Source organism: Neofelis nebulosa, chromosome 10 (genome assembly GCF_028018385.1).
Source record: "Neofelis nebulosa isolate mNeoNeb1 chromosome 10, mNeoNeb1.pri, whole genome shotgun sequence".
In the NCBI taxonomy this organism is placed as follows: domain Eukaryota; kingdom Metazoa; phylum Chordata; class Mammalia; order Carnivora; family Felidae; genus Neofelis; species Neofelis nebulosa.
The window spans coordinates 66,138,673-66,155,056 of NC_080791.1; the positions used below are offsets into that span (position 1 = coordinate 66,138,673).

General features: G+C 40.3%; 1 protein-coding gene across 6 annotated transcripts in view; it reads left to right on the plus strand.

The window, feature by feature from the left end:
- Positions 1-4,366: 4,366 nt before the first annotated feature.
- Positions 4,367-16,384, plus strand: part of ZNF143 (zinc finger protein 143) — a 55,333-nt gene continuing 43,315 nt past the window's right edge. For 2 of the 6 annotated variants that reach the window (XM_058688193.1, XM_058688194.1), the window contains exon 1: positions 4,387-4,471. In XM_058688193.1, the coding sequence (XP_058544176.1) occupies positions 4,430-4,471 (42 nt within the window). In that variant the 5' untranslated portion in view covers positions 4,387-4,429. Of the gene's footprint in view, positions 4,472-12,367; positions 12,385-16,384 lie in introns of those variants that run through there. The other 4 variants (XM_058688197.1, XM_058688198.1, XM_058688199.1 and 1 more) reach the window with 4 other exon arrangements.

Consider the following 16,384-nt stretch of genomic DNA (forward strand, 5'->3'; position numbering starts at 1 on the left):
AGTCACAACCAGTTGGATATTAACAGTAAAAAGTAAGTACTGTTAACATGCTACAATGTGGATGAGCCTTGAAACAGTGAAAGAAGTCAAGTCAAAATGTTCCATTTATATGAAATGTCTAGAATTGTCAAATCCAGAGACAAATTAGTGGTTGTGGGAGTGGGAAAGGTAATGAAGACTGCTAATGGATGATGAAGGTTTTCTTCTGGTGAAGATGACAATGTTTTATTTTTTCTTTAGGTTTTATTTATTTAAGTAACTCTATACCCATGTGGGGCTCACACTCACGACCCTGAGATCAAGAGTCCAACCGAGCCAGCCAGGTACCCTGATGAAAATATTTTAGGTTGCATGTCTTGTGAATATGCTAAAAACTACTCAAGTATAGTTCAAAATGGTGAGTTTTATATGAATACCCCTATTTCCATTTTTTTTTTTTCAAAATATATTATTTTTTTAAGTTTATTTACTTTTAGAGTGATCAGGGCAGAGGTGTGGGGGTGGCGGGAGCAGGGAGAGAGAATCCCAAGCTGGCTCCATGTTGTCAGTGCGGGACTGGATTCACCAACTGTGCGATCCAGACCTGAACTGAAATCGAATCTGATGCTTAACTGACTTAGCCACCCAGGCACCCCTCAATTTTCAGTTTTCTTAAGTCAAATTTGGGTAAAGTTCTCTAAAAAGCATGAAATGTTCCTAAAGTAAAAACAGTTTTACTCACGGTTATTCAGTTGTAAATAGTCTAGAGATTGGAGTCAATCTTAGGGATTGTACTCTCATACTTTGTTACTAGTTCATTCTTTATTTTTTAATTTTTGTTAAGTAACTGTAGGCCTAAGGTAGAGCTCAAATCCAGGATTCCAAGATCAGGAGTCACACATTCCACCAACTGAGCCAGCCAAGTGCCCCGTTCATATTTTAAATCTCATCACCCTAACAGCAGCCCTACTACCTGTAGTTTTCCATAAATGGTGTAGCTCTGTTTTATCTTCTGATGTAATATATAGTATTAAGAATTTAAGACTGAGCCAAACTTTTTTTCTCAAAGTTACAGCACTTAGTGTTTTTCTGTAAAATGGTGTATCAATCATACTGCTTATTTGGAGACATGAACTTCACTTAAAAAAAATCCCACCTTGTCTCAAGAGAATGTTTTCCCAGAAAAATAAAATCATGTTAAAACCACTGGTTGCATTCTTCGACTGCTCACTATCTACTATGTATATTAATTGGTTTTCTTTTTTTCTGTAATGTTGTACTTCAGATTTAGGTAAATATAATTAGAAGCCAAAATGATAGAATGTCATGGAGATAGTTTCAGAAGGACACTTGGAATCTTAAGGGGCTTCAGAAGATTTATATTTTGTAAACTGAGGGTGTTATTTTCCCTTTAGTTTGTCACTAAAGTAAACAACACACATTAACAATTGGTAAACCCTGAAGCTCATTAATTGGGTGATCTTTTCAAAAAAGGTTGACAAATTGATCCAACAATAGAGTTGGTAAAAAGAAAAAAAAATGCATTCATATTGGCATTAGAGATGAGCTTAAAATAAGGGAAATTGTGCAATTAGCCACTAACAAAACATTACCAGTTGTATCATATCTATACTTCTACATATATCCTCCTAATTACACTGTGAAATAAGTGGTTTTACCTTACCAATGAGTTAACAAATTCTGAGACTAGGACACATCTACAGCCACAACTCCCAGAGGAGAGCAAGAAACTAGTTTGGTTTTAAATTTGTTAGCGTTGAAAATAAAATCTACAAATTCATGATAAAAAAATTCAAATTTATTACAGAATTTAGTAAAGTGAGCTATAACAATTTCTCCCAGAAATCATTTCTTTGTTCTTTTTAATTTTTAAAAAAAAATGTTTATTTTTGAGAAAGACACAGAGCCAGAGGAGGGGAGGGGCATAGACAGAGGGAGACAAAGAACCCAAGCAGGCTCTAGGCTCCGAGCTGTCTGCATAGGGTCTGACCTGGGGCTCGATCCCAGGAACCGCAAGGCCATGACCTGGGCCGAAGTCGACTCTTGACTGACTTGAGCCCCCAGGCGCCTGTTTTCTTTCTTTTTTTAAGCATGCTTCACACCCAGGGTGCAGTCCAACATGGGGCTTGATATGAGAAAATCAACCAGTTCTCCAGAAAGTTTTGAGTACTGAAAGGAATGTTTTAAAAAACATGATGGGAAGTTTTTAAAGGAGGCTGGAAACGTCAAGCCTATTTAGGAAATTGGGGAAATGGTCCAGCTTTATCTAAGAGCTTGAAATAGCACTGAGTGGAAGTGAAATGTTTTTAAGCCATTAATTTGAGATGTAGTAAGATAGAAGACAGGTGATTGGGGAAAATCTGAACATTATGAATGGCGTTGAATACCACGTGTACTTCAACTCTGTTCTATAGTCACTGGTAAATACTATTAACACAAAGTATCATTACCTGTGACAAAATCAGAATTAAGGTTTTTTTCTCTCAATCAGGTTAGAATTATAGCACCCTATCCACCACCACCAATTTTTCAACCACTCAGAAGGTTCTGGGGATATAAAGATATCCTGTAATTGCAATCTACAACTAACTACAGGGTGATTTTTAAATTATTTTTGAGATTCTGTATTATACTGTGTTTTAATGAGTAGACTGAAGGCAAGGGACTCAGTAGTATAACTGGCTAAACTGCATAAAAGTACAGATTCTTTTAATGACACTTCTGTTTATACAAGTATAACATCCGGAAGGTACTGAAAGATTAATTAAAACATCTTGTTTTTCATCCAGACTCTCCATCTCTGTGACAAAGGGAATGTATCCATTGGGCACAAATTTGTTTTGTAAGCCTATTCCTCCAGCTTCAAGTAACCTAATCTAGTTTTGTGTCACATTTTTCATCTTTACAAGGGCGTAAAAAATAGTAACTACTTTAAATTCCTAAGCAATACGTATTCAAAATAAATTCAAAGTCCTATTTACCTTCTAATGGAGTTTGGGCACCGATTATGCAACTGTGCCTTGGTTAGGTAACCCGGCGGGCCGGTGAGTCGGCCTCCACACCCCGCCAAAAAGAATGTAACGTTAATGTCTCAAACTAGACTCCACAGGCTAGCTACCTCTAACACTCTAACATCCTTTTGCTTTAATCCTTTAGCCATAATCACCATTTGAAATCCAAGACACTAAATGAAACACCATACAGCTCTCTCCAGTTTTTCTAAGCAGGTCACAAAAGTGTTAAATCCATCAGCCACCTTATTCTCTTAGTAACCCCCTCATTCTACACCTATAATGCTCGGTTTAACACATCTTGAGTCTTCACACCATCTCATCTTTACACAGCTTTGTCAAAGCAAATAAACACTGAATACTCCTGAAAACACTAGTATTTCCAATAGTTTAGAAAAAGTCTGGGTTGAGAGCTACAAAAAACTATGACCTAAACTTCACAACTAATTTGTATCCATTCTTAACGGTTTGGGGGAGCCCAAGTCAATGTTTTTCCCACCCTTTCAACTTTCCTTTAATTAGCAACACATACAAAAGGGAAAGTAAAAAACGAGGGTAGCGACACCAATACAGACTTAAGATTTTTAACGTAAACAACATGAAAGCGCAAAAGCATCCGAAGGGTCTCCCAGCAGAGTCTAGGACTACCGCCCCGTTCGTTGCCGAGCTCCCTCGCAGTTTCGGCAAGGGCAGGAGGCCCACTCTCCCACCGAATGATGATGCCCCGGCGACTTGAGAAGCGCAGGCAGGCCTAGCAGCCAGGGACCGGCACACAGCAGCTCTTGGAAAACAAAGCCGTCGCCCGAAACCAAAGGCCTCAACTGGCACCGAGAGCCCCCAGGGAGCGGTCAGGCGGCTTATTTCTGTACTAGCCCTCCCCACAACCTCCCTCCCAACGGGGCGACACTCGGCAGTCGCTAGGCAAAGCCCAACCAGTCTCCAGAACGCACTCCAGCAAGCCCACCGGGAGAGCCAAGGCCACCTCCTAGCCCCTGTGGGGAAAATGGCGCCTGTCACCCCTTCTCCCTCCCGGCTAGTCACAAGGACCATCCTCCCTCCCTCGCTACAAAATGGCGCCTCCCGCTGAGGCCCCAGAATCGGCATAAATCACTTGTCAACGAGGCGGTGTCGGTCTGGGATGAGCGGTTCTGCCAACCAGTCAGACACAGGAACTTTGATTCCGCACTTTGCACAAGCCACTCAGGCGCTAGCTGCAAGGCCAGACGAAACTGACGTCAAGAAAAGGAGGCGTGAATAAGGCGGTCTCCTTTCGCGTCGCCTTAATTTGAGCCAATGGCAAGCAGGAAGCGTCTTGTGAGCGACGTAATGCCAGCCCAATGGAGGCTGGGGGCGGGCCTCAGACTGGCTATGCGGGTTACGGGGCCTGGGGGCCGGGCGGCTGTTTCCTGTCCTGGTGCATGGTGGTCGGACGAAGGAATTGTTGGAAAATTTTCTCGGAGGTTCGTATATAAATGTGTTTTTACCCAGTGTGCATTATTCTCCGCCCGGCCGCCGCCCTCAGCGCGGCGGCGCGGGCCCGCTCGGGCCCGGGCTCTGACTCCGGCTGCTCAGCCTTCGCCGCAGGCCCTGCCGATCCTACGGCCGGCCTCGGTAGCGGCGCCTGGGCAGAAGCGGAGTTTATTAATAACCCGCGGCCGCCACTCTAGGGCGGCGGAGCTTTTCTCGCTGAGAACGCAACCTCCCCCCCCCCCCCCAACCTAGTGTCTGCGCGGTGCGCCCCGCCTGTTCCCCTCAGGGGACCGCCGAGGGGGAGGGAGTGAAGGAGGGGAGGGTGGAGCCCTCGGGAGCCTGGAGGCGCTTCTCGGCTTGACCTCCGCGCGGGGCGAGTCCCCAGACGCCGCCTAGGCGAAGCTCCTCCGGCTGGGACGCCGAGGCACGGTCAGCTCCAGGCCCCAGCCCAGCCTGGCGCCGGCGGCAGGACTGGCCAAGGGCCCTCTCGGGATCCTGCCTGCGGATCGCACCCAGAATTTCGTCCCGCCCAGATCGTGCACAGATTTCTTGTTTTCTCACTTTTTTTTTTTTTTTCTTCCACTTTTAGATTACTGAGGCCTAACATGGAATATTGGAAATTGTCAGTTTTCCTTGCCCTTTTTTCTCGGTTTTGGCCAGAGTTAACGAATCTTTCAGTTGCTTTGTACTATGTTACCGTGGAACGGGAACCAATTTTTATTCCCTCCGCTTTTGCTATTTTGAACATTTTAAGTGTTTTAACCGCATTAACGAAGTTAAGCAAAAAATAGGAAAGAATACCATTGCTAACCCCATTATATTTGTTTAAAATCAACTTCAGCCGTTGCTTTTAGAAGTGTCTAATCAGCTGGTATAATAATGAAGTGGGGATGTGGTGAAAAATTGTAGGTTCAAAGTTGTCCTTTGGGTGATACGTGTTTGCTGAACTAAGAAAAATCTGCAGTTAACAGAAATCTGCAGTATTTAATACTTGCTCTTAGTGCCTAGTTTAAGTTCATTGTTAAAGTGTCTAGTAAGAATAGATGATCAGATCACTAAATACGATGCATAACTAATTTCTCCAGGCGTATTTTGACTACTTAGGAAATTAATTATTTGGCCATCTACAAATACTTGGTCGGCTGTTTTTTCTATAGCCCCCTTTTATTTTTTTTAAATAATATCTTTATTGATATAACTTACATATCTTACACTTCACCCATTTGAAGTATGTAATTAGGTAGGTTTAATAAATTCACAGTTGTGCTACCATCACCACAATCCATTTTAAAACACGTTCATCACTTCAAAATGAAACTGTACCGGTTAAGTTACTCCTCATTTACCCATAAACCTTCCCCAACCACTAATCTACAGATTTGCTTACTCTGAACATTTTATATAAATGGAATCACATAGTATGTGGGCTGTTTTGACTTTTTTTTCACAGCATAATGTTTGCAAAGTTCATTAATGTTTTAACTTGTGTCAGTACTTCATTTCTCTTTATTGCCAATTATTATTTCATTGCATGGACGTAAGTTTTATTCATCCATTCATCTGTTGGTGGACATTTGGGTTTTCACTTTTTGTGATGCATAATGCTGCTGTGAACATTTGTGTACAAGTGTTTGCGTGAACATGTGTTTTCTATTCTCTGGTATAAGTACCAAGGAGTAGAATTTCTTGGTTGTATGGTAACTCTGCTCAACCTTTTGAGGAACTGTCAAACTCTTCCAAATTGTCTGCACCATTTTATATTCCTCTCAGCAGTGTTTGAGTGTTCCCATTATTCCATATCTTGCCAACCCTTGCTATTCTCAGTCTTTCTGATGGTAGCCTGGGTATGAAGTGGTATCTCTTATTGACTTGCATTTCCCAGTGGCTAATGGTGTTAAGCATTTTTTCATGTGTTGATTGGCCATTGTGTATTTTCTTTGGAAAAATGTCTATTTGGATCTTTTGTCCATTTTTCAATTGGATTGTTTATTATTGAGTTGTAAGACTTCTTTACATAAAAGTCTTTATCAAATAGATGGTTTGCAAACTGTCCATAGCCCTTTGCTATAAGTTGGGATATTGTTGTGAAGTGAACATTCATCACATTCTTCATGGAAAGATGACCTAGCTGGATTGCAGAATTATGCCTCCAGTATTACTTTAGCTTATATTTATAAAACGTATGCAGTTTATGATCATGTAAGGAGAACTTTCTGAGGCCTGAGGTCTTCTTCATTACTTAATTTTGAAATTTTTATATAGGTTTTTTTATGTTTATTTTTGTTTTTTAAAGTTTTTATTTGTTTTGAGAGAGCAAACAAGAGTGGAGGAAGGGCAGAGAGAGAGGTTGAGAGAGAGAATTCCTAGCAGGCTCTGCACTGTCAGCATAGAGCCTGATGTGGTGCTCAAACTCACCATGAGATCACGACCTGAGCCGAAATCAAGAGTCAGATGCTTGACTGACTGAGCCACCCAGGTGCCCCAAGTTTTTTTTTTTTTTTTTTTTTTAAATCTGAGGTTTTACTTAGTTCTGAGTCTTTTTGCTCCTGGCTTGGTTTCAGGACATAATGATTTCTTAAAGACTTGGGTTGTGTTCTGTCCTTGCTCCTTCCTATGCTTAATTTGCATTTATTTTATTTTATTATTTTTAAAAATTTATTTACTTTGAGAGAGAGAGAGTGCAAGCAGGGTAGGGGCAGAGAGACAGTGAGAGAGAGAATCCGAAGCAGGCTCTGCACTGCAAGCACAGAGCCCAACACGGAATTGGATCTCAGAAATGTGAGATCATGACCTGAGCTGAAATCAAGAGTCAGACGCTGAACCAACTGAGCCACCCAGGTGCCCCTAGGATAGTGTTTTAAACTTTATTGTACTACCAAAATGATTTTGCTTTTAAGATGGATTTAGACTGAGAAAGCTCCCTCTCCCTCATAAAAAAAAAAAACCCAGAAAACAATAAAACACTTTTATCCACAGTTTTCCATAAATCTAATCCCAATTTAAAACTATGCTGCAGTGGGAACTCTGCAGCCTGTGGGAATAACTTGTCCATTAATGTGTAGACACAGGCATTTAACTCCAAACTACTTTTGTGTGGGTGTGTACCTAAAATTCCACTTTACTTAGCACTTAATTTCAGCTAGGCACTGAGTTAAATGGTTTGTTGAGTGGCTTACATATATACATAAAACTATTCATTATGAACCTAAGGCAAATACTAGAGTTCTCCCTGTTTTGCAGGTGAGTCAACTGAAGTTTGGAGTAACTTGTCCAATTATTACACAACAAAGCTAGGACTTGAATCAATGATTGGCTCAAGCCTAGTCTCTCAGCTGAGTTATTCAGTAACATACCAAGTACCTACCTCTTTAACTTCTTTACATTTTAAAATATAAGATGTCTGGGGGAAAAAATAAGGTGTCTGTAGCTCTAGAATGATAAAATATTTTGAGTGCTGTACATAACCTGGCATAGCAGGGATATTATTGTGTTATTTATGCACATCTTTATTTTTTAAAAATTGTTTAATGTTTATTTTTAAGAGAGAGAGTGTGAATGGGTGAGAGGCAGAGAGAGAGGGAGACACAGAATCTGAAGCAGACTCTAGGCTCTGAGCTGTCAGCACAGAGCCTGATGGAGGACTCCCAACTCATGAACTGTGAGATCATGACCTGAGCCGAAGTCAGACACTCAACCGACTGAGCCACCCAGGTGTCCCGATTTTTGCACAACTTTAACGATGGATGCCTTTGGCCATGTATTGAAAAATAGAGATCTTATAGTGTGGGTGTATTGGTCACAAGAAGTTGGAATTATTAAAATTAATTGCAGTTTACATATGCTATATACACACCCAATACAGTAGCATATGATAAAAAGTGTGGCACCATGAAAAGAGCATTGGAATAAAAGACGATGTAGTCTTTGGTCCTGTCTCAGTTAACTAGCCATGTCCTTATACAAATTGTATTCATTTGGTCAACAAATATTTAGTAAGTATATACTATGCGCCAGGCATTCTTATAGGCACTGAGAGTTCAGAGGTGAACAACATAGATGGAGGCCCAGCCATGATGGAACTTAGAGTTCACTTAGAAATTCTGTTAAGTACTATTGAAGGAGCTAGAGTTCTGTGGTAAAGAATAAGGGGATGGTGGTAGAATGGATATTTTAGATAGGTGACACAGTATGTGCTAAAGCAGGAAGGTCAGCATGGCTGGATGTATACAATGGAGGACGTTTGTAAAGCACTGTGCAACATGAATTATGTTAAACTCATTAGATATGTATTGAATATATAACTTTTTTTTTAAGTAGGCTTCATGCTCAGCCCAGAACCCAGTGCGGATCCTGAACTCACCACCCTGAGATCAAGACCTGACCTAAGATTGAGTTCAATTCTTAACAGACTGAGCCACCCAGGTGCCCTGAACATATAATCTTAGGTGTCAAGATTTTAAAGACCCATAGGACACAGTACCTACCTTAGAAGGCTTGTAGTCTAATTGGGCAGACTGGATGTGGAGATTAAAGTTTTGGACTTTAAAAACTTTAAAGGAGGGGTGACTCTGCGGCTCAGTCGGTTTAAGCATCCAATTCTTGGTTTCGGCTCTGGTCATGATCTCAGGGTTTGTGAGTTTGAGCCCCTCCGAGCTGACAGTGCAGAGCCTGCTTCGGATTCTCTTTCTCACTCTCTTTCTGCCACTTCCTTGCTCACTGTCTCTGTCTCTCTCAAAAAAAAAAAAAAAAAAAAAAGACTGTAAGAGGAGAGAGGAGCAGTAGATAACGAAACAAGCCTTACAGTCACAAACGAGGTTCATAGACCTCACTTTCCTCACCTGTAGAAAGAAAACTGGCATGTTTTGGGGTGCCTGGGTGGCTCAGTTGGTTAAGCATCCAGCTTCAGCTCAGGTCATGACCTTGTGGCTTGTGAGTTGAAGTCCTGCATCAGGCTCTGTGTCGACAGTCAGAACCTGGAGACTGCTTCGGATTCTGTGTCTCCTCTGCCCCGCCCCTGCTTGTGCTCTGTCTCTCTCAAAAATAAAACGTTAAAGGGGCGCCTGGGTGGCTCAGTCGGTTAAGCGGCCGACTTCGGCTCAGGTCATGATCTCGCGGTCCGTGAGTTCCAGCCCCGCGTCGGGCTCTTGCTGACAGCTCAGAGCCTGGAGCCTGTTTCAGATTCTGTGTCTCCCTCTCTCTGACCCTCCCCAGTTCATGCTCTGTCTCTCCCTGTCTCAAAAATAAATAAACGTTAAAAAAAAAAAAAATTAAAAAAAAAAAAATAAATAATAAAACGTTAAAAACACACACACACACACACAAACTGGCATATTTTGAGTACATCTGAAGTGCTAAGGGCTTTATATACATTGTTTCACTTTTTTTTTTAACATTATTTTACTTCTGACAACAGTCTTATCAGACGGGTATTCTCCCATTTTTTCAAAAGAGAAAATGGGAATTCAGCAGCAGGTTAATTGCCTAGGAGCTGAGCAAGGAGTCAGATGTTAGAATACCAGCAAATTATTAAGCCATATACAGTTGGAATCTATGATAATAAAAATGTGACTAGTATCCATAGTGACCTGGGCTCCAAGCCAAATAACAGCAAATACTATAGGATTCAAATGATGACTGAGATCTGGCTAGTTGGGGACAGAGGCACCATGGAAGAGCTGGTGACAATTAAAAGCTCTTCCCTGTGCCTAGACTGCTCTTTCTACTCTTCCTATTCCTAGGAAATGTTTACTTATCTTTTTATGCCCAAATTTCCATGTCATCATCTTTGCATCCCTGAGGAAAAGTTAGGTGCTCCTTACTCTGTTAACGCCTCTGTTTATAATAACTTTTTTAAAAGTAGTTTTATTTTTTAAAGCCATGAGAGTCATACATGGTAAATATTTTTTTTAACTTATAGAATGTGTACAGTAAAAATTAAAAGTCCCTTACCCACTCCACCACATCTCCTAATCCCATTTCTGGGAGGTAACCACTTGAATTTTCAAATGTATATACAAGCATATGCAGATGTTTATATACATTTAAAAAAATTTTTTTTAACATTTATTCATTTTTGAGAGAGAGGGAGAGCGTGAGCAGAGGAGGGGCAGAGAGAGAGGGAGACACAGAATCCGAAGCAGGCTCCAGGCTCCGAGCTGTCAGCACAGAGCCCGACACAGGGCTCGAACTCACAATCTGTGAGATCATGACCTGAGCTGAAGCCAGACGCTCAACTGACTGAGCCAGCCAGGCGCCCCTACATACATTCTTAAAAACCTGAACGCAGTCATACCATACATAAATACTTCTTCTGCAATTTGCTTCCCCCCCCCCCCACTTACAATATATCTTGGACATATTTCTTATCATTTCATATCCCATTCTTTTTCATGTCTGCATGTTTCATTTATGAATGTCCTATAGTTTATTTAATTTGTCCTTTGGGTGCACTTTTAGATTGTTGACTAATTTTTGCTATTATAAATAATACTACAATGAACTTTGCACACTTAAGAGAGTGTCTATCTAATAAGTCCCAAGAAGAATTACTTTGTTGAAAATTGCATTTAAAATATTGATAAGTAGGGATGCCTGGCTGGCTCAGTCAGGAGCTCATGACTTTTGATCTCGAGGTCATGAGTTGAACACCACATTGGGTATAGAGATTACTTAAATAAACTTAAAAAATAAAAAATAAAATATTGGTAAGTGGTACCAAGTTCTAATTATTGTGGTCCCTCCCCTAACATTGTGTTTAATTACCTGTTTTCACTTGTCTCCCACCATGGAATGAGTTTCTTAAAGACAAGAACTTCTTTTTTACTTCTCTGTGTCTCTAAAGGGTTGTGTGCACACACACACGTATACACGTATACATGTGCATACACACACACACATGTACATGTATACATATACTACTCAAAATATCAGTCCTGGGTATTTATCCAACAAATGTATATATATTTTTAGTAGTTGATCATGGTAAAGGTAAAGACCTATAGGAGAATAATAGGAGATGAAATTTGAAAAATGGATAGAACCCAGACTGGAGAGTAGCCTGAATGTCAGACTAAGGAACTGGAGTTTAGTTCTATAAGTAGTACAACTATAAAAGATCATGGGGGAGGGGCGCCAGGGTGGTTTAGCCTCCAACTGGTGATTTCACAGTTCATGGGATGGAGCCCCACATCGGGCTCTGTGCTGACAGCATGGAGCCTGCTTGAGATTCTCTCTCTCCCTCTCTGCCCCTACCCCATTTGCACTTGCTCTTTCTCTCAAAATAAGAAATAAACATTAAAAAAAATTTATTTAATTAAAAAAGTAACCCAAATTGGAATTCATCATGCTAGTGATTTTTGTAAAAAAGTTGATGCTGAACAGAGAAATCCATACACGCAATTTTCAGAGAAAAAGGCCTTGCTTGGCCTTCTATCAAGACTTGGTGAATAAATATATGTTTATATATTTAAAAAGTACATATAAAGCCTTGGGCTTTTCTGAGAGTGTCAAATAATCCAGTAGCTCATGTAAGAGTTGCTGGGCCAAATGGTTAGAAGATTGACTTTGCTACTTCTGTTGTGAAGTTAAGGATACTGTTTATTTTTATTTTTTTAAGTTTATTTATTTTTGAGAGAGAGTGAGCAGCGGAGGGGCAGAGAGAGCAGAGGAGAGAAGAGAGAATTGGAGCCGGATGCAGGGCTTGGATTCATGAACTATGAGATCATGACCTGAGCTTTGGCTCAGGGGTCAGATGCTTAACCAACTGAGCCACCCAGGCACCTCTAAGGATACCATTTAACTTTTCTTGAGTTTCATTTTCTTCATCTGCAAAACTGGGGTAAAATGGTTCTTTATTCATAGGATTGCTAGAAGAATTAAATGAATTAGTAATGTCTGGCATATAGTAAGTTTTATGGAAGGGTTATTATCTTTATCATTTGATATTTAATATATTAGTATTATTAATACTTATTAATCTATTATTAAATAATATTAGTATCATTAAATACTAGAATTTTCGTCAATATTGGTGAGACATAAGGGTGCCTGGATGCCTCAGTCTGGTTAAGTGGCCAACTTCGGCTCAGATAATGATCTCAAGGTTTGTGGGTTCGAGCCCTGCATCGGGCTCTGTGCTGAAAACTCAGAGCCTGGAGCCTGCTTTGGATTCTGTCTCTCTCTCGTGCTCTGTCTTTCAAAAATAAGTAAACATTAAAAAATTTTTAAAAATATATTGGTGGGATGTAGAATGTGAGGAGGTTATGGCTAGAACAAGACCAGAGGATAGAATGACCAACTTGTCTTGATTTGCTCAAGACTATTCCAGTTTTAAAACCAAGTCCCCCACTTAAAGCGGAAAGTCCCATATTCGGGGAAACTCCTCAGTCTCGGGCCAGTTGGAATGGCTGTCCAACCTGCTGGAGAAGTTACTAGAGTCTAGATTGTGATGTTTGCACTCTGTGGCAATGGGAGAGTACTAAAGGTTTTGAGACAGAGAACTGCTATGATTGGATTTAAAAGCACTTGGACTGCTATGGAGATTACACTGAAGGAAGGTAGGAGTGGACTTTAGGAGGCTGATGTAATAATCCAAGTGGGTAATGGTAGCCTCAATTAAGACAGCCTAATAGAAGTGAATGAATTTGACAGGTATTTAGGAAATAGAGTGATAGTTCTTAGTGATTGGCTGGAGAATAAGGGAGATTTCAGCTACTGGGTTGGTGACTGCATTTGTTAGAGGTAGAAATGCAACAGGAAAATTTCATGAGAAAACCTGTTGGGATGGAGGTGACTATGGACCACGGAGGTCATTGAGGCCAGTAAGCAATGAGACATATAGATAGATCAACAGCTCTTTAAGAGAAAGGACTAGATAGATTTTAGAGAGCTTGCAAGTTTCAGAGATCTTTGAAGCCATGCGAATGGATGCGATTGTTCAAGAGGAAAAGTGCATAAAATGAAAAAACAAACTGAGACAGAAACTTGAGGATCCTACATATTTAGGACCCCATAGGAGAATCTGGAAAGGGTTAGCTTAGGAAGTTGGAGAAAACCAGAAGCATGTGGATGCCACAGAAGCCAAAGCAAGAGAATGTTCCAAGGAGATAAAGGTCAGTGGTATTGAATCAAGTATGATACAACTGAAAAATAGCCATTACATTTTTTAAATGTTTAACTGTTGTCATATTAGGTCCTTTTTTAAACTTCTTAAAAATCTGAGGTATAATCTTCAGTATGCATTTGATGAGTTTTAGCAGTTGTATTCGCCCAGATGGTCATCACTCAAAAGAAAATCCCCCAATCTTCCAACCACAGTTTGGTTTCTATCACTGTAGATTAATTTTGTCTGTTCTTGGATATTATATTAATAGAATAATACAATATGTATTGTATCTGGCTTTTTTCCCTCAACACAATACTTTTGAGATTTATCACTGTTATTGTATGTATAGTAATTTGTTCCTCTTTATTGCTAAGTAATATTCCACTGTATAAATTTATCACAACTTCTTTATCCATTCTTTAGTTGATGGACACTTAGGTTCTTTTCAGTTTGGAACTGTTATGAATAAAACTGCCACAGACAATTCTTGTACAAGTTTTTCTGCAAGATACACATACATTTTCATTGGGTGAAAGCCTAGGAAATGGCCAGTGAACTTTATGTTAAATTGGAGATTCATGACAGCCAGGGCAATTTCCTTAGAGTTAGGGACAGAAACCAGATAGATGATAATGAGAAATCAGGAGGTATTCTTAGTAACGACTATTAAGGAAATCTAGCTAAAGTAATCTAGTCTAGATAAAAAGGAAAGAGACTGGTAGCTAAGTCAGATGTGAGATTGTTTATTTGATTTTATTTTTGTGCTTTTTAAGTTCTTGATGGGAAGGAATTAGAAGAGAGAGGGATTGTTTTCAGAAGAGGTCCCTGTGATCCCTAAGGAGGAAAGACAAATGAAATGTAGGTTGGAGGGATTAGTTTTACCTTGTAGGAAGGTAATCTGGCAGGAGAGAAGGAGGAAGCATGTGGAAATGCAGTCAAGTGATAGATTTGTTGGCAAAGAATTCCTCTATGATGATGTCTATATTTTCTGTGAAGTTGGGGACTGATTAATTTGTTGAAAATGAGGTGTCAGGGATAAGGAATGGGGGATAACAGGAAAGGGAGTGAGGGATAGAGAGGTTTGAGGCAAATGGAAAATATTTTAGAGGGACCTGGTTGGCTCAGTCAGTAGAACATGTGACTCTTGATCTCAGGGTTGTGAGTTCGAGCCCCATCTTGAGTATAGAGATGACTTAAAAAATCTTTGGGAAAAAAAAAAAAAAAAAATCTTTGGGGCACATGGGTGGCCTAGTCTGCTAAGTATTTGACTTCAGCTCAGGTCATGATCTTGTGGTTTGTGAGTGTGAGCCCCATGTCGGGGATGACAGCTCAGAGCCTGGAGCCTGCTTCGGATTCTGTGTCTCCCTCACTCTCTGCACCTCTGCCCTCCCTCTCTTTCTCTCTCAAAAATATATAAAAACTTAAAACATTTTTTTAAACCTTAAAACGTATTTTATTTTTTTTTTTTAAATTTTTTTTTTTTAACGTTTATTTTTGAGACAGAGACAGAGCACGAACGGGGGAGGGTCAGAGAGAGAGGGAGACACAGAATCTGAAACAGGCTCCAGGCTCTGAGCAGTCAGCACAGAGCCCGACGCGGGGCTCAAACTCACATACCGTGAGATCGTGACCTGAGCCGAAGTCAGACGCTTAACCGACTGAGCCACCCAGGCGCCCCCTTAAAACGTATTTTAAATAGTTACCATGAAGAAACAAACAGTTTGCTGGACAACTTTGGAAGTTCAGAGAAGGTTGGAAGAGCTCAAGAACTCTTATGGCGCTGAAGGACTGTTTCATTTATTTTTATTTTTATTTTTATTTTTTTTAAGATTTTATTAATCTCTACACCCAGTGTGGAGCTCAAACCTACAACCCTGAGATCAAGAGTCGTATGCTCCCCCGACTGAACCAGCCAGGCGCCCCAGGACTGTTCCATTTAACTATCAATAAGTTATTAGATCTGAAAAGTGCTTTGTAAATGTGATGCCTACAGAAATAGTTATTTCTAGTTATTTCTGTCTAGAGGTGTGTGTTTAAACTATCCACATTTAGTGTCCTATTCAACGCCTTTGGACAGAGGATCTATTTTGTTTAGGAGTTGTGTGTCAGGAATGCCCTTTGTAATTTTCATAATTGTCTAACAATTATGCTTTGCTTCCCTTACCCATGTAAAAATAGCAATTTGAATAATAAAATATTAACATATACAATGTTTATCTTAGAGAAGTAAAGTGCAATTTAGCATAGTAGTTTTCAAATGACTTTCTTATGCCTTTTTTTAATGGAGCAGTGCCAGAAGTGGCTTCTGAATATGCCAGAATCTTTCTCCTGCTGCTTCTATTCCTCAAACTCCCTAGTCTCAGTAAAAGCAAACCGGGGCATGCTTAGCAACCTGCTGCCTGCAGGTGTGCCCTTACCAACCCATGTTGTCGGTGCTACTCTATTGAGGTTTAAGAGACATATTTTTTAAAGCTCTTTTTTATATCAATGGTTCAGTTAAGATCAAACCATCACCAAAATTGGCATTCCTGATGATTAGACCTAGCTGTTCATTTCTAAATTCTTATCTCTGCTCTCACCTCTTTCTCATAAGTATTTTTAGCTTTAGGCCTGGTAGACCTTATCTCAGCTACCTGCCAGTCAGTATCAAACACTCAGTTTCTGAATGGTCCTGGACTTTGGCAAAGCCTTCAAGTTTCAGCATTTCACCCATCCACTAGAATATTCTTCCCAGTTAAAATTGGTAGTATAAGGAGGGAGGAGAGGGTGGGTGATGGGTATTGAGGAGGGCACCTTTTGG